At 43.3% G+C, this 24,541-nt stretch overlaps 1 protein-coding gene across 3 annotated transcripts; it reads right to left on the reverse strand.

The window, feature by feature from the left end:
* PAQR9 (progestin and adipoQ receptor family member 9) lies at window positions 1-24,304 on the reverse strand. 3 transcript variants are annotated; one of them, XM_065640203.1, is made up of 2 exons: window positions 22,764-24,304; window positions 1-131 (listed from the first exon to the last, which is right to left on the reverse strand). In XM_065640203.1, the coding sequence occupies exon 1, from the start codon at window positions 24,256-24,258 to the stop codon at window positions 23,023-23,025; it is 1,236 nt and encodes a 411-aa protein (XP_065496275.1). In that variant the 5' UTR covers window positions 24,259-24,304; the 3' UTR covers window positions 1-131; window positions 22,764-23,022. The 3 variants fall into 3 exon arrangements, with proteins under 3 accessions (XP_065496275.1, XP_065496274.1, XP_065496273.1); XM_065640202.1 differs by lacking the exon at window positions 1-131 and adding an exon at window positions 16,701-17,678; XM_065640201.1 differs by lacking the exon at window positions 1-131 and adding an exon at window positions 16,701-20,729.
* Between the last annotated feature and the right edge of the window lie 237 nt (window positions 24,305-24,541).

The raw sequence follows: 24,541 nt of genomic DNA on the forward strand, positions 1-24,541 counted from the left end.
CTCGGGCAGTCCCACGGCCGAATCTTGCAGCAGCAGACAGAGAGGAGCAAAGCGCTGCGGTCTCTGCAGGACAGCTTCCAGCCCCAGCATGGGGCAGGTCATCATCAAGTGTCCGTAAATGCTATTCTTATCTAGAGAGCCGTAAAAGCAAGACAGATTAGCTACTCAGTCAGTCATTATCCCAGGCTTGATGTAATCTAAATCAGCAAGTATTCAAGTAGATAATATTATGAAAGAAAATTCCAAAGCAGGTTCCCTTTGCTTTGGTGGATGCAGGAAAGAAACATGAGACTATTAATTATGCTAGTGTTTGGGCAAGGAAATACGAGAGGAGTTAGAAATAGGCTTTCCATTTCTGGATACAAAATAAAATTATTTTTATGTGGGATATAAATAACCAATAATCCTTGGATCCATTGTCCTTGTATAAAGACAAGACTAACTCAGGTCTGTGTATGAATAAATTTCTGGAGACTTAGAGCAGAGTCTGCTTTATAGATTAAGAGATGAAAAGGGTCGATATTTCAAACAATCTACAGCACAACAGCCTCCTCTCCCCTCCAAAAGTGCCACCACCACCACCAGAGACTTTTAAGCTCAGCTCTGGCCCAAATGAAGAAAGTGAGAGTGTGGAGTCCTTGCTGTGTTACACGACACGCTGGGCGGTGCTCACAAACCAGGGATGATCCCAGCCATCTTCCCTTCAAGTTGCCTGCAAGCAACATTGGAAGCATAAGGTAAAGGCACACGTGGATCCACTCAGATATTGTGACTGTGCAGTGAGAGACTTTGTCAGGTACTGTACCTGCAGAAGCAGAGAAAGAAAAGTTGGAAAAGGCATCAAAGGTGCTCCAGAGAAGTCTGTTTCAGACTTAGAGTGTGCTTTTGGAAAGGAAGCTATCAAAAAGAGAACTGGAACCATGAGCAAAGAAGCTGCCTATTTTTTATGTGTGCTCTAATTGTCTTGTGTTCAAGGAAGAGAAAGTTTTATGTCCTCTATAACAAAGTAGGTTTGTATTAAGGCACCCAGCTTCAGTTACAACATGGACTGGAAATCAGAACTAAGTCCAGTGAGAAACTATTTCATGCCAATACCCTCATTGCTTTTCCTGGATTTCCCTCTACTACTCTTATTTATAAGGCTATACACAAAAAGGAGAAGAGTTTGATCTCATTTACTTACTTCAAATGTTCTTAGGAAGAAAAGTGTTGTCAGCAATTTTGGTTTGGCCAATTAAAGTACTGTTTTCCTACTTTTACTGATAAGAAAATTCACTATCTGCTTCCAAACTACCATAAACTGTATGGGAAAGGGGCAATGAGGAATGATCTGTTTACAAAATGTGCAGATTGTATGATAGCCTGTGCAACAAGAGATGGGAGAATACAAGGAAATTACCGTCAGATGTAATCGTTCCTGCACTTGTTTACTTGACTTGAGTAGGAGGCCCTAACTTAACTGAGCAGCACAACAGCTACATCTGAATGACAAAATGGGAGGTCTACGTCTGAAGGACTTTGTTCCTCAAGGGTGAAAATCCAGATCAGGGAAAATACCCTTTCTTCAACAGGCAGACTAGATCGAGAGACCTGAAGCATTATATTTGGAAGGAAACATCTTGATACAGACATTCTCCGGCAGGTACAAAAAGCCTCACTGGATTCTCTTGTTGTTTATGCTATACCCTCCGCTGTCCTTATTCAATCTTTGGAGCACAGAGTCCTTGGCAAGAAGGAGGGTGTTGCACCACTGATGTAAATTAGGGCTGTTCCTGTACAACAATAAATTGTATCAGGGCTGGGCAGTTCTGACTGGGGGAATTGCAGTCAGTCCCTATGGCCTCCTTCCCATCAGAGTACAGGGGTCATGGAATGCAAAATCGGGGCCAGATTGTTCCGTTGGTGGCTGGAACTCAGCTATCTGCCATGTGCGTTACAATGGTATGTTTACTTTTTCTAAGTCCCGAATTGCTGCCCTGGGAGATGCACACATGCGTTCTGGGCCAGAATTTGGAGTTTAGCCTAATATTATGTTTTTTGAACACATCTGGGATCTATTATATTGCTGGGTAATGATTTTCACAGAATCATCATTACTTAATATGTAAAGAAATGTCATTGTCAGTGTCAGTCTCAGCATGGTATTGCACAGCAACACATCCGAACTCTAGATGAGTGCTTATTGCTATGGGAAAAATACCACAGGTCATTAAAATGCTAAAGTATGAGGCCAGAAGTCATAAAAAATGGACCGAACCGATATGGAAATCTGAGGAGCCAAGTCCAGAGACTTCCAGAAAGTAGCCATTTTGTTTACAAAATGTATCACAAAAGTAACCTACACTGGAAAAGCATTAGGGAACTGAAATTAGACATATAGTCAGTATAAAAATACTTCAGTATTTTTGTTGTTATATGGAAACAACGGCTTGAAACTTCTATGCAGTGCTAACTCAGCAACAGTAATTTAGTACTTTAGGAATCAAAAGTGCAGAGCTAGAACCCAGCAGCAGTTTATACTTTTTGTATTCCATGAGTTAGTTGTTTGAATCTTTTCAAGAGCCTCAGACTGGTTTGGTTTTAACAGTCTCTGAGGAAACTGCCCATATCCACCAAACAAAGAAAAGGCCAGACTGAGTCAGTAATATGTCACTTAATTTCAGTGCTCCTGAACTGTATTAACTTCAGTTTGGAGGTGGACAGTTGAGCACAGGCAACTGTTTTGAAAGAGTCTTTATGTTTAAATGCTTCAACTCACTTATTGAAAGAGTACTTTGAGACGAGAAAAGTCATTCCATATTCTAAGCCTGGTCTTTGGACTCATTCTTGAAATTACAGTCGAATTCCTTTTTCATCCTTGCAGGAAAAGAACCAAGAACACCTGCCTCTACCACATAATGTTTTCTAGTGGATGTATAGTGTCTTTGAATAAGGAGCCAGAGAATTTGCAAGGATTGGTAAGTATTTATTTAAATTTCTGTTGTTGCCTGTTCTACAGTTGGACACCTATACCACTGTAACTCCTTCCACTTCAAAAACATTATGCCTGGCTTTCAGTGCATCTGAAAGACTAATCAGGCTCTTGTGCTCCTGCTTTATGTACCCTATCATTCTTTAAAAGGTGCGGTACTTTGCCTGAGGTATGCTGAGAGAGAATTCTCTCATATTTCCAGATATACTGCAGTGCACTGGTAATAATTATTCTGCACAGTGACACCTAGTAAGGAGGTCTTTGCTGCAAATGGTACAGACCCAGATATGTGATGCTAGGTATAAAAGCTCTTGAAAGGGAATCAGAGGGACAGTTTTATATGCAGCCTGAGTTATAAGTGCAGCCAATGGATTGTGATTATTATACTGTCTGTCCAGCACAGCATCTCTGTATTCAGCTTTCCAGCTAAGTTTTCAAAGCTCTTGGTTCTTAGGCTCTATAAACTCTGATGACACTTCTTTCTGCCTTGACCCTAAAAATGCCTAAAATGTTTGCTGGCCTGTGTCTTGGTTATCACCCTCTCATGGCTGCAGCTTTTATCCAGGTGAAATTGTGCTTCTATGGATTCCTTAATAGTTCTCTGGTGTTATTAATCCCAGAGTCTCTCCTTAAGTACCATTATTCAATTATCTGCTTTAAATGTAAGTGAATTTCAAATACATCTAATTAAAGAAAGTGATTCTAAGGTCAGTGTATCTTCTGAAGCACCGCTATGTCTCTGACCCGCCCTGGATTGATAATTTATGAATTTATAGCTGTAGTATCACTTTTGCATTTTCTGTAACGTAGAAGAAGGCTCCAGCATACATTCCCAGCCAAGCTCTAATGCAAGACTTATACCCAAAAGGTTATAGCTATAAAAAAATGATGAGAGGTCTGATGCAAACACCAAGTTTTTTGAACAGGACTTTTGATTATATTGCGTCCTCATTGTGTTCAAAGTTTATTTTGACAATTTGACTCCACTTCAGAATTCTTCAGATACTTTGTATTAATATGAGAATCAGGGGTTAAATCTCCCATTCAAATTTGGATAGTTTAGCAGTCCATTCCACTCCTAAACCTAGTTTGTCTGGTTTGGTTTGGTGTGGTGTTTGAATTACCCTCATAATATTAATCTATTTGTTAAACCATAGGCCATATTGAAGTCACACATCTCCCTAGAAGGGATGAAGTTGATCTAAATACCATCAAAATGCGAATGCAAGCTCAATAGTTATTAGAAGCACAGGTGTAAAAATCACAACTGAAAATAGAAAACCTGTATTATTTGCTAAAAATTAGTTGATACATTTTGTAAAAAACAACCAACAAACTCAAACACTTGATTCTGGGATAAAACAGTCTCTTTTTTGGGCTTTTCATATCCAGCTTTTAAGTCCAGAAAAGAGAAATATAGAACTGTTGAAAGAACAAGAGTTGCTGTTAAAATAATTCCTATAAACTCCTCAGTATCCATGGTACTGGGTGAATGTAGATATTGTGATCACTACCTAAACCAGCAAGAGGGCATCAGAGTAACCTTGCTTTTGCATATTTCTTCAGCAGATGAAGGGAATGTTTTCCCGTTGGTGGAAAGGAAGTTTTTCCAGGCTGTGAATTCCCAGGTTACCCCATCTTTCACAGAAGCCCTTCACTCTGTGACGACAGGTACTATTCACAGTTTTTAAAGCAGAAAGCAAAGATTATCTACCTGAACTCTGACTAGACCAAGACAGAAGCACAGAATTTGTGGAACGCATACTGGTAAACAAGACATTATTTGGAAAGACTTTCCAAATTATTTTCAGCTAATAGTTGAATGAATACTTGGACAGGAAAGAAAATCGCAGTACCTGGCAGCTGAACGTTATTTTTTTTTTTGTATTTCTAAATGAAATTAAGTCCCCAAACTCAGTTTCATCTGGTACAAACTATTCCATTTAATGCTAAAAATGTATTTTATATAAGTGTTTGTCAAAATAATGACACCAATTGATGTGTAAATCCCATAGAGAAAGAGATCATATTAGCATTCCCAAAGAAGTCAGTGCACACCTCACAAAATCTAAGTCTAACTCCTACCTGTGTTTGACAGAAACTTCCCTCTCCCTTCCCTCTCCTCTCCTCCCCTCCCCTCATTAGGATTTGCCTCACAGCAGTGACCCGACCACCAGCCCCTTAGCCTGGAACAGTCTCACTTTGTAAAATATAGTTAAATATTCATGGAGCCAGCTGGTGAGAGAAAAAAACAATGCTCTAGTTTGGTGGTTGGGTAATCCTCCTGGGGAGGGTAGAGATGTTAGTCCCAGTCCCAGTGAATATGTAATTATTTATACAAAGTAGAACAGTGTCAACAGGAGAAGTGACAAGTCCTGTCTCCCAAAAAATTTCCTTGCAGGAATGAAGAAGGCTAAAGAAACAATAATGCATTTGCCAGAAATCTGCCAGGTATAGTTAACAACAGTTTAAACAAACTCTTAAAATAATTTACAGATTATTCCTGAAATAGCTAAGCTTTTGGATGAATAGATGTTCTTCCACATCTCTGAGACAGGCCTTGTTCCTCATATTAAGTGAACAGACCTTTCATCCTCCAAAGCAAAACAGCTCTTAAAATACGTTCCGAATGATTTCTATTTTAAGATCTTAGCATCTCATAACTTCATACCTCTATCCTTGCTCCTATTGACATCAATGGGAGAAAAACCAGTATTTATATGTCCCACAAGCAGACCTGTCTCTTGGAGAATGCTGCTCTATAATGGTTTGTGTCTGACAGGAATAAAGAACTCTTGAGACCTGCTGCCAGCTGAATAGTCACGGCTGTATGGAACTCCAGCAGGAATGTTTTTGCAGTGTGATTGCCGAAGGCATCAAGCAAGGCAAGGTTCTTAGGCACAGATGAGTTTTCATTGAACTAACTAAAAAGACAGACAACGTTTCAGGCAACAAATTCTTATTCAGGGCTAAGACAGAAGGAGCAAGCTTTCAGCTACATGCAGTCTGAGGAGAACTGCTGTCACTTTATCTTAATTTGTGAATTAGACAATGTGACACACTGTTCTAACATTTTCTTACAGTTCATGAGTTAGCATTAGAGAACTCACAAAAATCATACGTAGTGCCAGTGCATTGCTGTGATTTTTTTCAATATGCACATTTTGCTAAATTCTGAACCTTAGAGAGACATTTTGCATGTAGACACTTAACTGTTACTGACACAAAGATGGTATTATATCTTACTGATGACTTGTGTATAATGTGGCACCCTAAGCCAAAATTCTTCTGATGACTAACATACAACAGAAATGGGTATATGATGGGATAAAAGCATAGGAAAGCTATGAAATCTGGACCAGGGGATGAATACGCCAAGCAACACTTAGTAGGGAATTGTTACACTGATAAAATTTGCACTTTAAGAAGGTAGGTCCCTGTGACACCTCTTCCACCACTGCACATGTGAAACCTGGTCCTGAATAACAGCTGTAGGTGTGAAACTCCTGTGACGGGGCATTGAGAAGCAGCAGTGAGTCTCTGCTGAGATCAGGCATCAGATCCATCAGCCTGGCTTTTATGGCAGTGGTGCTACAGCTACTAGCAAATAGGTGAAGTCACCTTGCCACCTTGTTCATCACCCTGCCTTTACTCTCTCTCAAATCTCTGCTCGCTTCCAGCTGGGCTGTCAGACTCTGTGTGCTGGTTCTGCGCAACTGCAGGCGGTGGAGGGTGTAGCACAAACACTGCCTTTGATCTCCCTCTGTCCACCCTCTCCCAATTGCACAGGTGGATCATTACCTAAAACATCTGGAGGCCTGTGGTGGGTGACATTTGGCTGTATAGTGAATTTACCCTGGGCAAAGAGAGCCACTGTTACTGCAGTGAGCTGTTCAAGTCTAATTGAAGCTACTTACTTAAGGCGTCAGAACAAGGAACTTGAAATAGGAGAGTTTCTGAGGGCTTCCAAGCAGTGAGTTTCACCTTGTATTTCTGATCTATAGACTCCTATGCCTAGCCTGACAAAAAATGGCATGAGGAATTAGGAATTCACCACCTCTGGCTTTAAGAGGGAGTAAAAAACCTAAGAGGTTTAAAGCTTTAGTCACCAAAACCAGAGCTGCCTGAAAATTGCTTTTAAAGCTCAGCCGTAAACAGTGTAATAATTCATATTACAGTAACCATAGAGTCATATCCCCTTTGTTAGTCATATGTTTTGCCAATAAAATGACTTTCATGAAACAAAAAAAACTTTACAGAGTATGGAAGGTCTTTCAGGGGACTGTATAATTAAAACACAGTATTGCCTGGCGTCTAGAAAGAAATTCTTGACTGCAGAACAATACATGACCTTTGACATTTAAAAAATATATTTTCAGATAAAAGATTTTCAAATCAAATTTTGAAGGAAAGCTGCTGTAAAAGCAGAGAAATCTCTGTCTTGAAATTCAGGGATGGGACACAACAGATTCCTGCACTTATAACCTATGAAAGGACAAGCAGCTGTCAGCAAGAGGTATGAATCCACCAAGTGATATTGTGATGAATACTCAAAAGTTAAGGAATTAAATATTACATTGGCTCTGGCAGATGGAAGGAGAATGACTGAGCGGCAAGAACTGCATTGAACTTGGTATATGTAGCTGATATAACAGGTGAGCAAGTAAAAACTGGTGCAGAATCTGTATGAAGATTTAGATCAAAGGAGATGTGTGGTGCAAGTATATCAACCAGAAAAAACGGCTTGGAGAGTTTAGCAATAGGTCTGTCCAGATTCTGAGGTAAAGATGAACAAAACTTAGATTGCTGCAGAAAAAAAATTTGAAAGTGTTAATACTTCTAAAGCCATAGCAAGAAAACGCAGAATTATTGAATATTCTGGCATCTTTCCTGTGTGGGGCAGGTCAGCATTTCAGGCCCTTTTCTTTAGGAAGAAATCACAAATTCTGTCAAACACAGACTGAGGCAATTGCAGTGGTCATAAAACTAGATGCTAACACATTTTTCCAGCACCACATTGCTATTGAAATTCAGCATGAAACTGGCACACAACTCTACCTGGTGTCTTGCAAATATGCTCTAATGGCTCTCCGCTACCTTACAAAATTTCTTGAGGCTGGTGTCACAGTGACGAAATGAAGGCACAACTGTATACATATATTCTGAGTATAGTGTATTTTGCTTTTGCAATTTAGAATCTGGAAAGATCTAATTGCAGACATTACAATATGTACAGAAATGTAGTAAGCAAGTGTAGCGGATGTGTATGTTTTTGGAGGAAGCAGCATTTCTCTGTTCCTCTAACTGCTTTGCTATGTGCACCATAGCACCTTGCACAAATCACAGCCCAGCCCAGGAAACAGACTTTGGGCTGAGAGGGTGAGGGCATCTGGCCTTGGGAAATGCATGCAGTGAGCCACAGCCCAGCTGAGGCTTAGGCATCCTGCAGACTGGCTGCCACTGGCCAAGTGCTCACAGAAAACAAACTCCTCTCCAGGCCCGGGTTTCTGATGTGTAGGTGATGCGGCTGTAAAACTGCCTACAGCTGTTCGGTTTGTAGCTGCTTGTCTTTGGGTTTCTCATCTGGGTTTTCAACCATGACTGCCTGACTCTGTCCAGCTCTGCTTCTGGCTGGGCTGTGGTGCACGGTGCTGGGCTTAACCTGGCTCGTTGCCTCATCTTGCTGTGCTGGTGTAGGGGATATATGAGGCTGGGGTGGTGGGGCTGCACAGCAGAGAGCATGAGGCCGGGATCCTTTGAGAGCTCTGGTTGTGCAGCTGCAGGGTATGGGAGGATGAAGGTTTTGCATACAGCTCGGAGAGCCATGAAGCCTGGCACCTCTGCATCAACTTTTTTTCCACTCATAAGTCTGTGGTGTCACACAAATTCTGTGTAGGCTTAAGACAACTATTCAGATGAACACTGGTGAGAACATTGCACTGTAATGCCAACTGGGCCAGAGAATTAGTCTGGAAAATTATCCGCAGTAGTCACAGCTGAGCAACAGCTTAAAATTATCTATTTTTCTTAACAGCTAGTCCCAAAGCAACTGATACTTCTGAAGCTTGATCTCTACATGAAAATAATTTAAGTGAATGTGAGAATTTTCAAGAAAATTGTTTGAGCTAAGAGATGATGTGGGGAAAGTTATATTTCCCCATTACGTTCCTATTTGTTCCACTATGTTCCCATCATAAAATAAAAATCTCTGAACGCACAGCTATAAGTGAGGTCTGAAATCTGAGACTTACCATCAGCATACTCTGTGGATGGTTGTCCTTCCTACTTATGAATGGCCTTATGAAAACCCCAGAGTTCAGTGCATGCTGTGGTAATTTGTGTAAGAGGAATTGTAAATCTTTCAGTGAAACTCACCCTGCTGAATCCTCTAGAAGAGTGTTGTAGGTGAGAAAACTCCCCTACATGTGAAACCTTTCTGTTCTTACCATGTCAACTACAAAGACTCACGGTTTACTGCATTAAGTCACTGTTTACTGCATCAGCTATAATCTAATGAGATGCTTCCTGTGGCAGATCCAGGGCTGGAATAGCTGGACAGATTGTGGTGGTTCTATTATTAGAAGCCTGTTATGTTTGACATTGAGCATAAAAGGTGGGGCTGGTACCGCAGAACATTTCTCACACTCTTAGTTGAGAGTAAATCCCTGCAGTTGTTATCAGAAAATATGGTCAGGCCTCTGGATTCTCATTTATCAGACTTGCAAGTCAGTCACATTGAGATACACAAAATCTGTCAACAGAGAACTGATGACTGATATCCTAAGAACAAAATCTGATAAGAAAAGACAATAAATCTTGCTATTACCAAAGCAAATTCTTCAGAGCCTAGAATTTCTGTCTCACAGATATTTTGTACGTAGCTAGGCTGTGTGTAGGCTTAATTTATAGGATGTGTTTGAAACATCCAGAAAAGCTTTACCTATAGGTAGACTGTGTGAAGAAATAAGTGCGTTCAGTTTTCAGTGGTATGTCAGAATAAATTATTGTGTTATTATTGGATTCAACTGAATGTACAGGCACGATTGCATGTTGTCGTATTTTGACCATACCTCAGGTGGGATGTAGATTTACTCTGCTTTAGTGCTAATACAACCGATGGGATAACACAGGAAGAGATGGCTATCGAAAGGCCACAGGTAGATGTATGTCCTGTCTGTGTCACAGCAGTACGTGTAGCTAAAAGATGTGAACAAGCCTGGGGCAGGGCATTGGTGTGGCACTGACACGGGGGGAAGCTCCCGTATTCAGCACGGGCAGCCTTACTGTCCGCTCCACCTTGGTTTTCCTTGGGGAACTTCCACCCCCATTCGAGGCACTTGTCAGAGCTCAGCTTGCCCTGAAGGAGCCAGAACTAAAGAAATATGGCTTCAGGCTTCCAATTGTGAAGAGAAGGTGATGACTTTGTGAAGAGAAGGTGATGACCTAGTGAAGTTGAGTCAGAAAGTGTGAAGAAATAAACAGCTGGGGAGAACGTTTTTGAAAGGAAGAAAATAGCACAGTAAAGACATTCGGAACCACTTTGAGATGCTAGATCTGTGTCCATGCGGGCAGGCTGCTGACCTGGACAGTTTCTGCCAGCACAAGATGTAGGGCTAACTGGGCATCTTGCACAGGAGCTTGTATTGTAAAATACTTTTCAACATGTTGGTGTTACGTGAGAAAGGAGTGCACCCGACTCGCTCATATCCCAGCTTCGAGGGGCTGTGGAGATCATCTGACAGCCTCAGGGCAGCTCTGATGTGTGCCTGTGCCCAGAATAGGCTAATTCGAAGGATGAATAGCAGACAGGAAAGCAGGGCTGTCCCAGAGGTGCCGTGTGATCTTTGGCTGCAGGTTGGGAGTGAAGTGTCACTGGCCAAAATGAATTGGAGCTCCCCAGGAGAGCTGGAAGGTCATGGCAAGCCAAGAGCTAGGATCCGTGTCTGTCGCTGAGCAGGAGGGATGAGTGGCAACTCTGCTTTACGAACAGCATGGCTGGTCCAACAGCTCCTGCTCAAGTGGGAAACTATGAGCAGGGGGACGATATGTATACTCTGCAGTTGAAGTAGGGGGAAAGGGCTAGTTAACTAGCAAGCATGGATTGAATCATAGCACTGTTATAACACTTTGATTGTCGTTTCAACATTAGAGGGAAAAAGAGGACTGCAATATTTCAGGAAGTACTTTTTAATGCTTTAAATGTTGAAAACTGCAGCATGAAACAGATGTGCATGGTTTGATATTAGCTGGGAATATGGTAGATAGGCTGTGCTGACATAGACAAGTCTGAAAACTGAACAGCACAGTAAGAAGGCTGGTCACATCCAGCAGGCACAGGTCAGCTGTGGTGGGGGGACGTGGTGTCCTGCCAGCTAGGCATGTGCCTCATGGCTAACTTGGGCTTTACCAGGGCTGGTCACGCTCACTTGCCCTGAATTTGTCCTGAGAAATCCCCCCAGAAAGTTCTGGGCCAGAAAGGAGCTATTTCTGAACTGATGACTTTCAAATGCTCGACCTTGTAGCCCTCCAGGTACTGGAGAATGAAATCCTACCTGTTGCCTGTTGAGTTTCTTTGCTTGTTTAGCACACATTAATTTTTAACTGATATATGCATATAATAGGTATGTCAATCTGTGTCTGCTGTGGTATGCATATGGTAAAGGAAACAGAACAAATGAACTTATTTTAGTCAATATATTTAAATAAGAAGTCAACATGGCAAGACACATACTCTTGCTCTGACTGACTCATACTCAGTTTAAGTTCCAGGAATGTCTAAGAGGGCAGCGTCATCCTGTCCAAAACAGTTTTTCTTTTCATTTGGGATTATATCAGCAAGCAGCTGCCTCTAAGGTATTATTTTTGCCAGACCGTCTGGCCCTCTGTGCCAGCTTCTCCCTTAAAGCTTTCCATGGATGGGGCATCCCTTCCAAATCAGCCCTGGGGCAGTGGAGGTGCCCGGTGGTCCCCGAAGGGCAGCGCCGGCAGTGGCTGTGCTGCAGCCGGGGGACACAGGGCGGGGGGGTGAGCGCTGCTCTGCTCCCCCGGCGCGCTGCCAATGGGAAGTACAGGGTGAACTCCCACGGAAAAAACGTGTGCTCGCTGCAGCCACGCAGCTTCCCGGGGCCCGGCCGCAGGGCCAGCCCTGTCCCGAGCGGGCTGCGCGCTCCTCCTGGCGGCCCCGCTGCTGCGGCTCCGGCCGCACCGCCCGCCCGGCCGCGCCGCCGCCCGCGGGCTGCGCAAACCAGCGCAGCCCGGCGGGGTTAAAATAGCCATTGCACTGCACTACACTTCGTTTGGTCTTCACACTCGCTACTATGCTACTGTTTAGGTCTGTGCATTGACTGCCGCGGATTAAAAAAAAAAAAAAAAAATCAGAGTTAGCTGACATTTTTTCATTACATGGTTGGTTGGTTGGTTGGTTTTTTCCCAGGCTGGTGAAATATTAGGTGAGGATTTAATCAAACTCTGAGATTTCAGAGCGCCGATGGCCAAGTTTGAAAACGGAGGTTTGTTTTCTTAAAACTGAGTAAGACCAAATCTTGTCTAGGAAACTCCTGCTGGTTGACCTCAGTGTCCTCTGCAGGTCTGGTGGGCACAGACTAATGTTGCAAAACTTTCTTCTGAACAGCAGGCCCGAATCTCTTTATTCTTCACTTGGCACGGCAGGCAAGGCTGTAATTGCCTGGTTCTGAGGCTGCTTTGACTCAGGCATGTGGGGGCAACCCTTGTGGGATCACTGGGGGCTGTGCGCCACAAATGGACTGGTTCAGCGTGGAAGAGATGTGCTGTGCCACTCTGCATTCCTGTTGCATCCTCTCTGCCAGCACTGGAGTGATGTGATTAGGGAACAAGTAGGGTCAGAGGGCTTTTTACCAGCCAGAATTATTCTTCAGCCCGTTTGTGCCTTCCAGGCAAAATGCAAAGGGAAGTGAGTTGAGTCTGGTCCCTGTTTGTGAATCGAGCTCATGAATCACTCATGAAGGCAACCTCACTGCCACTAATCTGTTATAGTACACATAGGAAGTTTCACCTTAGAGACTTCATTTACCAGTCTGTTTGTTGCAGATTGTTTCACTCATGAGATACTGGGTGACTGAAACAACTTTTAAAACCAAGAATGCTTGATGTTGAGTAATAAGCTGGAAGTCACACTGGGACATATCTGGCAGTTCTGCTCTGACACTGAAGCTAGAAATGATAACACTTCAGAGCCTGAAAATCATAAATGTTTGTCAGCTATATGTGCATATTCGGCTAATGAATAACATTCCTTAGGGTTATTTAAAAGCATCAATATACTGCATTTGATACTGCTAGTTGAACATCCAGTACTTTCCCTGGCGGACTTGCACTCGGAGCCACAACTGCTGTGAAGGTGAGATGACCAGATTCACTGCGGCTCTTCTGTAACTCTGCCTGGAGAAGGTCACTGTGACTTTCAGAAGGGAAAGCAGTGATTACTTCACTTGGTAATATTTCTAAGTCCACCAGTTCATTTGCTTTGTGCGAATCTATGAAACGAGTGTGCCAGTAAACTCAAAATCAACAACTCTTGTCAGTTCTATGAGATTAATTTTTCCCTTTTTTTCATTTAATAAGGAGGACTTCTAAAACGTCTTGTTGGTAACAACTGGAGAACTCAACCATAGTATGTAGGGTACTACCAACTTTTTAATAAATGTTGCTGTCTGAACACAGTTACCATGTAAGTAATTCAGCCTTATGTCTGAACACAGGACTCATCTCAGCTTAACTGTAGTGGAAGTATATACTATTTTCCATTCATTATATCAATTCACTGTATCCTTTGGATTACTGATTATCGCAGTAGAAGCAGATCGTAACGTGCTGGCTGTATAGTCCCTCTGAGGTTTTATGGCTGCTGAGTTAGCCATGACTTTATGTGATCTTAATTATACAAACTGAATATTGCATTTGAGCAGGGTTTGTACTCTTGTATACCCTCAATTCCCTATGTTTCACTGAAATCAGTTAAGTCAAATTATTTTTTATTGTCCAAAGTACATCTGAACTTTAAAATACAGGACATGGCATGCTTCTGTCGGAGTAGAATGCTCATAATTTGAAGGAACATGCTCTGTTGCTGGGGACAAAGGTATTCGGCACAGAATATTTGGCTTCTGTATTTAATCTTTGAGTCTATATAATAAAGAAATAAACATTGTTTTCAACCAGGTAGGCTACTGAATAGATTTTGTAGTGCTCAGTGAGTTTGATTACTGGTCCAGACTGGTTTACTCCAAACTATGGTTTTCTACCAGACTACAAGAAGTGAGGTTTTGTTATTGCAATTGCGACAGTTGGGAAATGTGCAGCTTTATTTCATGACTAAGTTGGTGCATTTCTAGCTTTTACATAGGTATTTTGCTCTTTGTTTCGTATTAAAATCTTTCAGACAACAGTCTGAATGGAGAATGCTTTAAAGGACTAAGGCAGAGGAGAGAATGTGAGTCTTGGTTGTTGGAGGGCAGGACGCTGCCTTTGGGGCAAATGGCTGAATTTGCTGTGCCAGACTCTTGCTGGCAGCGTTTTCCTGGCACTGTCTGCTCATTAGGGCCCTGCTTGTGTAGCACACTTAAACACGAGGAAAAGTTCACCCTGTGAATGAACAAAAATAAACATATATTCATATTAAAGTTAAGCATGTGCTGATGAGCTTTGCTAAATTTGGGATAATAAGAGAGAGAATGTGTGTACAAAGGTATCAGAGAAGCTGTCTCAGGGACCTGTTTACCTTTTGCTCATTATTTATATTATTTCTGAGTGCTTCAGATATTGCTGCTTGTTATCCACCCCGCTGACATTTCATAGTTGTCTTTCCAAGTGCTGCTAAGAAGGAAAGCTGAGATTTTGGGACACTACTCTGTGCCAGTGACTTAATTCCATAGCCCCAGGACTGCAGATGCAGAGAGCTCAGCATATAAAGAGGGAAAAAATCAAGGTTTTTCTTGTTGTACAAGTGGCATTGCCCAGTTCCTCGGGACAACAGAGGAGAGTGGCAGAGAATAGATGTTTCCTAGCAAACAGAGGATAAAAGATGAGAAGTATGCTTAACACCAAAAATGAAGGAAAAATATTTTTTAATGTTTCATCAATCAGGAGGGACACAAACAGATAGATCTTGGAGGCAGGGGAGACTCAAATTAGAGAGCTCTATAAAATTGTTTACTCTTAAAAAAATTGTGCGGTATTGCTGTGTCATTCTCCTGTGGAGCATATATCATACAGCCAAAAGCTGTGCTGCATGGCAAGAGAAATATTTCCAGCTCCACACTAACAGAAGTGTGCTGCCACTCTCGATAAGAAATCTGCCTTGTAACAGCGGGCTTTCTGATGCAGAAGAGTGCATCTGTGGTTGTCTGCCCCAGAGGCTCTCCTTACTGAAACCAAGACTTAGCCTTAGCATTAATACAAATTTGCTTTTCGTTTTTACTAGCTTTTTAATTTTTTAATGAGTTTCATCTCCACTCACAGATTCTACTAACCATACGTTATCCTATGATGAGAGATAAAAATCTGAAGGTTAAAGCTGTGTATAAAACGTCCCTTTGTACCTCCACAAATACACTGTCCTGACTTTTAGGGCCATTTGTCAGAGAAGTGACGTCATGGTAACAAAATGTAGATTGCCTTCAGATTTCCAGCTGGTTATCAGCACAACTATGGAGCCATCCCAACTGCAGGCTGAGGTACTGACCTCAATAAATTGCCTGTCCTAGCAGTGACTTCCATTGTTTTCCATTTTGCTCAGTATTTTGCCATCCTTATAGGCTCCATCAGTTTTGTGAGGTTTTTCTCCAGCATGTTCATGTCCAGCAGTCAGATCCAGAGCCTCCTGATAACATTAGGAAAGGGCTTACTTGTCAACAGTAGGATGCAGTCTTTTGAAGCATCCGTTTGTGAGGTGGCAATGGATGTTTTTGCTGCGCGCATGGAATACTTGAAGTCATTACCATATTTCAAATAAGATGTACAAACTCTGCAAGTAAGAGCTCTCAAGAATTTTAGAACTTTTGAAGGAATTATACAAACCTCAACTAGAAGTTCCTACCATTTTCCTTTGTGTTCAGCCTTTAACAGTATTGGGGGGTTCCTGCAATTACGCTAGGCTACATTGCGTCCTGATCAATTTTGACACAGAAGGCTTAAGCAGATACTTTCTGTAATTGCAGTTCATTGAGTGCTTTTTGGTGCCTGACTTGGATTGAAAACAATATTCTGTCACTTGGAACATTCCTAGTCTGCCAAACGGGAGACTTTGTTTGATGCCAAATAGACCTCTTCATTTTGCAGTCAATATTTTGCTGTGATTCTTGACATAGCTGTTGCTACCAATTTCATGTTTTTTCAGTGAGTACTGCAGGCAGAACACTAATCTCCTTATATGTATTAATGGATTTTAATAAAACAGAGATTCCTATCATTAATTAGTTAGCATTGAAGAACTAAAAAGGCAATGATGCTATTTTATTGCTTTAAACTGTAAAAGGCAATGAGATGGCAACAATACTTTCGCAGTGGTATGGTGTTTACAGAAATACCAACACCACTATAAAAGAATTGGAAGTTCCTGTACTTATGCTAACATCATCTGTGTTTGAAGATAGCTACATTCAACACACTTCTGATCCTACAGGTGTCACAGTAATTTATATTAAGAAATGAAAAAACTTTATAAATGCATTTCTGCAAAAATGTACTCAGAATCAACTTTATTTATAATTCACATTTTTTTTTTTTGCTAAAAATGCATAGTCATTACATATACAGTAGTCAGCATCCAAAAGTGTACAAAGAGTAAATTTTCAAACCCTCCCAACAGAACCAAACAAAATTCACACTTTTTGTTCATTGCATGCACAGACCCTTAAATGTGATACCTCTTACTAAAGCGTGCTTGAATCTCTAGCAGGCAGACTTGACTTGCTATAAACTGTTTCTCCATACTATTAACCCCAGCTACAACCACAAATCCTAAGGCGTTCATATGAAATAGCGAAGCCCTACTTCAGAATCCTCCATGTTCTGAGTATGGCCCAGGAAGCGATTGCCCTGAAAGCAGAAATCTGCTGGTGATGTTTCCTTGCAGGGAACTTTGAGCAAAAGCCTGCTTCCTTTGTCTTGGTCATTAACTTATTACTGAATTCAGTGGAGTGAAGCAGCATCTGTCTAAGCCAGTTGTGAAAATAATTTCACGTTATTCCACACCCAGCTCCAAGACACGAAATGTCTTGAATGGAGGTCTATGTCTTTCAGCGCATCTGACACTTCCTCAGCATCTTGCGTCTCATCTGAGGAAAAGAAAGTCCCAGCTGTAACCTGGGTGTTGGTTGTGTAGCCCTGACTTACACGTGTCTAACAGAAGCTAGGAATATACTCGGGTAGGGTGAATTTCTAATGGTAGAAGCTTTGACTTAATGAACCACTCAAAACCTTTGATGTCTTTGTTCGTTGTCTGGTGGTTGTTTTTTTTTTTTTTGGTCTCTGCTACTGCTGCCAGTTATAAAAGCCCTTAAAAACATCGTCCTCTACTCAGTGGTGCTGTTTATATCAGTCGTTCCAGGACAAGGGCAAAGTGGGTTAGCAGGATGATTAGTCAGGGCTCCACAGCAGAGGAAGGGTACACATCTGTGATAAGAAGATCCAAGTTCAGTTTTCGCTCGAGAATAGGATTGGCTCCATGCTGTTGATTTTGGGGAACAGGAGGGGAAAAGAGAAAGTTGTTTGTCTGATCAATAGAATTTTATGTTCCCAAATGATTACACATGTTTATTTAAAAGCTTCATTTATTTAAGGTCTTTTTACTCTGATAAGAAGTAGTTTGAAGTACGTTGAAATTCCCAATGGCAACTGAGACATAATCATTATCTTACAGACACTGATGGGAAATTTTACTCCATTGCTTCGTGGTAACTGGAATACAATCCATGGCTAAGCGAACAAGGAGGCCTCATGTCAGCATTACAATGCTCCTCGGTACAAGTCACCAGTGAGAATTTCTGAAGAGAAGAATATTTAACTCCTGTATGGTTTTTCTTTACTCCTGACCCTTAAGCATTTAGTCAGCCTGTTTGCTACAGCTTAGGTCTCAATTGCGCCCTGCCTGAAGCCAGTGGAAATTTTGCCAAAGGACACAGGATGTGAACCTCCTAGGAGCAGGGCAGTGATGAGGGTTTGTCCCGAGAGTTCATGATCTAGAAACGTTCATGTTCCTCTCCCTATGAGATGAGGAGCTATGGAAAAATAAAACATTCTCTGTGCCGGAGTTCAATAATATTTCTTCTTAGCACCTAGGAGGGTCTTTGCATTTTTAAGTGCTTTACAAACATTAGCTAGTCTTCGGAGCAACCCTGCGAGGTAGGTAAGGTATATTCTCCCCATCTTACAGATGCGGAAACTGAGACACAGAGGGTCAAATTCAACCCTGGTACAATTCCAGTGTTTTAAATTAATTCAAAATGAACACAGTTTAAATAACTTGCCCTAGATTACAGAACAGGTAGTGGCAAAGCAGGGACAAGAACCCAGGAGTGCCTGACTCCTCAGCTTGTTACTAGCCACTTGGTCATTTTTACTCTCATAGGCAATGAAAAACGGTATAATCTGGGCAATTACTACAGGTATGATTTGCTTCTGTAAGGCATGTGGATGGTAATCAACTGAGTTAAGTGCAATAATGCGCTGCCTCAGAGAGTTTACTTAAACATGAAGTAAAACTTTCATTTTCTACAGGGGCACTGTTGACAAAACCCCAACGTAGTAGCTGGGTTCAGCAAATAAATAATAAGCACAACACTTGGACAACTGAGCAAAACTATCATTTTAGCAAAAACCAATGTGTTTCTACTTTTAACTGCTAAATTTCTACAAGTGCAGCACACCGATGAAACCTTTCCCTTTGATTCCAGACTGCAGACTCCAGTCGTGCTAACGAAGCAGCTCAGAGCTGCACAGATATCCTGGAGAGTGACATTCAAATGATTACACTGCAGAAGAAGAAGTGGGGTGTCGCCAGAGAATATGGGCTACTTACTACAGACCAGGTACATTAGTCTTACACAAAGATGAGCTTAAAGCTTACAGGTTACTCGGCAGTGCCCAGAAGCTGGGCGTATGGAATACATGTAGAGTGCAGTTCTAGGCACGTGGTGATTGCAAGGGGGGGTGTCTGTGCCACCAACACTCCGGGAACTGGCCCCATCAGCTGTCACTTCACACTGGCACAGGTGTGTCAGTCTGAAGGTCAGTGTTGGCCAAAGACAGAAAGACTCATCGGTATTTTCAGGCCACCGCCTTGTGCTCCAGTCCTCACCTCGCCCCCCATCCCCATACAGATTCTACCACAAAAGGTCTGAAAATCCTTTTTGGTTTTAAAGACGATCTGTAAAGTCCATAGTGTAGACCTTATGGCAGGTACCCAGACAATAAAACCATTATGACAGGTACTTTTGCAAAAAAGTTCATTTTCTAGGATGTCCTTATGCATCTAGTCTGCAGGTTAGACCTCCTGTCTAAGCTCCGGACATACTTATGGATGTTTAGCCACACGTGCTTTTACAACAAAAAGAGATCCCACTCCCTTACAAGCCACACAACTGCTGACATTCACTTGTACATGAGCAAATTCAAGCACTATAGTCATAGATGTCTTGTTCCACTTTTAACGTTTTTCACTCAGTTTTGTCCTGTCCATATTTACGGAGACTGGTGACCAGACATAGTAAATGGAGCAATTATCTACAAACATGTCCTTCACTGAATAAACACAGACACTCAGGTAGCATTTCCCTAGATATTCTCCACACTTATTACAACTTTTTAATTTGTAGCCACATTTTAAACAAACATACAGTAATTAGGACTGTTAAAATCTAATCACGTCTCCATGTACCCGTTCATACAGCCTGCTTACAGCGGCTCGGAGAGCAGCACTTGCAACCAGCGTTTACAAATAATTCCACAAAGTGCTTCGGCCCATACACGCGCCTCAACATTTTGCCAATAGAAACTTCTAAATGAAGCAATATTCTTAAGATTAGAGCCAGGTACCAAATCTGCAGCATGACTGGGGCTCACAGGCAACTCTTATAACAGCAGTGAGATTCCAGTAAAATTTCAATTGGTTGCAATCCAACCTTTATACTGTTATCTGTCGTTGAGATATATATAGACGACCCTGCGTGGCCTAACTGCAAATATCAAATGTATTTTTACGAGTTAGCAACAGCCTTTTTTGACATTGCCTCTTGAGATGTCCTCTACATTGTGACTGACAAGCACAAATATAATTCATTATACAACATGCTTTAAAAGCCTTTTTTTAAATTTGGCTTTTGCTGTTGCTTTTCTATGAGACGTCTTCTAGTGCCGAGATTTGGTCTCCCCAGCCTTTTTGATTTCTTTCCTAGTTTTTAATTGCTGGTTGGGCATGCTAGTGGCATCTCCCAGGCAAACCCTTTCTACATAATTGGTTTTGAAACTTGGATGAGTCATTGGGCTCTAACTACTATGCCTCTGTTATTCTAAGTTGAATACAGCACATCTCAAAGATTTCAGCCTCTTTTTGCAGTTGTGAAAATTCATACAATGACATGGTTGCAGGTCTTGATACATTTGCTTTCTATTGTGAGTTTCCAGGCTTTTTTCACAATATAAAGCACATTTCAGGGCATGACAGTGTTGTGGACCAGCATCTTCTCCCAGTGGTGCAGATAATTTTCTACTTCACTGGCAGCTGAATAAAGCAATACCATTATTTATGACAAAAGTTAATGAAAATATGTAAAATTAAAAATACATCATGTAGTTTTAATTTTCTTTTAATGCAGGTTGGCAAATGAAAACAGAACACAGCCAGCCACATAACGCCACGCTGATTTTTATAGCTCATCAGAGATAACTCGAGAGGCTGCAGTTTGGGAACTGATGTTTCAGAAAATTCTAGCCAGTTTCTTCAAGAGACCACATGTGATCCTTCCACAAATTATATAGTAGCAGAATTGAGGTTGGCAAAGAATACATATTTTTGTTAGGCCATTCTCATCATTCACTGAGAATCTAAAAGATCCAAACCATTATAGTTAAAATGGGTTGAGATAAAAGATAGAAAGAAGTGGGTGTAATTTTCTTTTAGCTTATACACTTTCATAGGGCAATCTTCACAAAGCTGACATTAGTACAGGACGTATCAGTTATTGGTTTTTGTGATGATTCTGACCTGTCTTAAGGATTTGACCTCATAATCCCTAGCTATAGTCCTTCCTGTATTCACAGTATAAACAAGTGGGGCTTTCTCTTACAGAAGGCTATGGGACTGGACTCAAAACGTTTTATTGGGGTTCAGATGCCATGTCTGTGAAAATGGGAAAGATCCAACCAGAAATGTATTTCCACAACAGGAGCAAAAAGGCTGAGTTAAAGAGCCACTACACTATTGTGCTATGCGACACCACTGTTTCCTGAGGACGTACCACTCTTCTTTTTGAAAACAGGGTATACGAGCAGTTTCTCACCTGAACTTCAAGTTGTAACCCCCTTGTGTAATATTATTGCATGTCAGACAAAAACAAAATGCATCCATTTAAAATCTGCACATAGTTTACAAAAATGTCTCTTCATATAGAAAGTTCAATCTCTAGTTAGCTGTTTGTCATGGGAGAAGGATAATACCTGGGTTGCTGTGAAAATATACTGCTTTGGAAAATATCTCATAATTCTTGTATTTGATATGCATCCTCCTCCCCAGCTTCTGAAAGAGGACTTCAAAACACCCGGCTGCAGCCACAACTAATCAAAATAGGAAAAGGTGTGGAATGATGAGAAAATGCTGGTATCCAGTACTTGTAGAGATAGATTTTAGGTCCTGAACTCAGATTCAGCAGTACCTTATGCTGCAACTAATTTTATGATGGCAGATCTGAAAGAGTGCTCTAATTAAAAAGCAGAAGAAACCAGTTCCACGTAAGTCTCTAAAAGATCCAGAATGAGATCTCATGCATCAGTTACTCTCTTTACATCCACAGAACTCCCACTGAGCTTGGCAGAGGCTTATAGAAAGTCTGGCATCTGACTTTGACTCTAAAGGGCTGATTTGGGGGTGATTTACCAGGGAAGATAAAGGGGCCCCTTAGCAACCCCCTTAATGCGACAGATGTTTCTGACCTGCTGGGGGAAGAGCCATGCCATTATGCAGTGCCCTTCATTTCCCCCCACCCCTGCTCCAAACTAGCTTGACCCCTTTCTGGTTCAGTTATTCTACATATCCATCTATTTTATTTTGGTACCCGAGTGGCTACACCAACCACTCACTGCCTGTCTAATTAAAGTCTGTCCATCAACTGGTAATTCTGTAATAATTCTCAGCTGTTTTTCCTCCCTCTGATAAATCCATTGTTCCCTGGCTGAAAAGGCTGAAAGACCTTAGAAACTATAGATAGCTATCGATTTGTTTGCATTTAAAATCCAGTATGTGGCTGCAAAGGCCTGTTACAGTATCACAGAGGAAGATAAATGTCAGTGCATAATCTGCTAGGAAATTTCACATAGGAATTGATTAAAAGTCTATGAGTAATCATTGCACAAATGTCTTCATATATATATACATATATATGTAGCTAATAAATATATAGCTATATATATAAATATATATATGTATAGGCAGAGCTAGTTTAAACCTAATTGTTATGAAATAAGTGGCATTCACAGTTCATGCATTCTTCCTAGTAGCAGAGCTAAATTACTTCAGCTTATACTCTAAGCAGCAACATACCAGTAAGCGTTTGCTTGCTTCCCCTGGTAACCTAGTAGTTTAAAGAGCACGAGCAGTTCCACCGTGGTCATTTTCTCTGGCAACCCTCTGCAAAGGGGACCTGGCTCTTCCACAGGTGCATTTCCCCCAGGTTTCACAGCATCTTCAGGACGTGGTGGGGCCAGTGTGAGGGTCACCAGTCTGAAGGTCATTGGCCCAAGGATCTCCAGCTCAAGGGTCACTGGTATGTTGGTTACTGTCTGGAGGGCTGCCAGCCCAGCTAGTCCTGCTTGCAGAGGTCTGTGACATTGAGGAACCTCCTGACGACCACGGCCAGGCAGAGTGTCAGGAGTAGCATATACCCCACGGTGCCCAGGTAGGTGGGGGCGGCCAAGGGTGCCTTGAGAAACTCAGCCAACCCATCCTCTACATAGTGCACCTGGTCATAGATGCTGAGGAAGGTGAAGATGTGGAAAAGCTGGTGGCTGTGCCCCACGATATCGAAGAGCCCTGGCTGGATCCGCTCGGGGATTTTGCTGACGTTGAAGAAGGCGGCCACCAGCAGCCAGCAGTAGCGCCGGTAGAAGTAGACGAAGAGCGTGGGGTTGCGGGTGCGGAGGTCAAAGAGGAGGCTCTCCAGCATGATGGGGCAGGCCATGCTCAGCGGCATGGCGAAGACGAAGGTGCGCACAGCAAAGGGGTAGGCGCAGCAGGCGGCGCGGCTGCGGCAGCAGGCGGCCGTGCAGCCCACGGCCAGCGCCAAGGCCACGGGCAGCACCAGGGCGCGGTAGGCTGCGATGGGCAGGCTGCAGTCCAGCTGCCAGCCCAGCCGCTGCTGCATGTAGCGGCTCATGGCGCCGGCGTCCAGCAGGCTCAGCCCTGGCAGCAGGTAGTAGGAGTAGGCCACGGTGCTGGCAAAGCCGTAGTAGCTGATGGAGGCGTAGTCCAGGTAGAAGAAGGCTGCGCGGAGGCGTGGGGAGAGGCAGCTGAAGAGGTGGGCCGTGCAGCTCATGGCAAAGGTGAGCAGCACCCCGGAGGCGTAGCACCAGAGGGGCAGCAGGGCCGGGTGATGGAAGGGCACGTCCCCGGCACCCCGCAGCAGCAGCAGCTGCCCAAAGCGGCTGAGGAAGAGCAGCAGCGGGATGAAGTGGGTCCAGAAGTTGAGGGTCTCGTTGGTGGGCTGCAGCACCGAGGCCAGGCATTCCTGCGCCGAGCAGTGCAGCCGCCGGTAGCCCGAGAGGATGAAGCACTCCACGAAGTCCTCGGGCACCTCGTCCCACCGCAGCAGGGCTGCAGGGCGAGGAGGCGGCGCCGTCTCCTCCTTGTCCCCCTCTCCCGCCGGCATGCTGCAGCCCCCGCCGGCCCCGGGCCCCCCGGCCGGCCCCGGCCCGCCGCCCGCCGCCGCGCCCCGCCGCCTGGCCGAGGTGAAACCGCCGCTCCCGCAGCCGCCGGCGGAGGAGCCGCGGTGCCTCTGCGCTTCTGCTCCTCCGCCGCCGCCCCCGGCAGCATCACTCATTGCAGCAGGGGCAGTGGCGGCACCGCCGCGGCTCCTCCCGCCCCGCCGCCCGGCATCGCGGTAACTGGAAACCAGCGGCGCATCCAACGCAGCCAGTGCTCCCGGGGAGCGGGGAGAGACGCCCCCTGCGCCTCGGGTAGGGTTTCCCGGGGAGGGAGGCGCTGGACACCCGAGCCGCCGTTAATGATTGATGCGGCCGCTGCGGGGGGGCGGGCCCGGGAGAGCCTCCCCGCAGCGAGGTGTGCGCCGGGCCCGGCCGGCAGCTCTCCCGAGTCCCGGGGGT

This window comes from Caloenas nicobarica, chromosome 8 (genome assembly GCF_036013445.1).
Source record: "Caloenas nicobarica isolate bCalNic1 chromosome 8, bCalNic1.hap1, whole genome shotgun sequence".
Classification (NCBI taxonomy): domain Eukaryota; kingdom Metazoa; phylum Chordata; class Aves; order Columbiformes; family Columbidae; genus Caloenas; species Caloenas nicobarica.

Bases quoted from the DNA above. Each gene is read 5' to 3' on its own strand.
- PAQR9 (XM_065640203.1), bottom strand. From the start codon at position 24,258: ATGAGTGATGCTGCCGGGGGCGGCGGCGGAGGAGCAGAAGCGCAGAGG.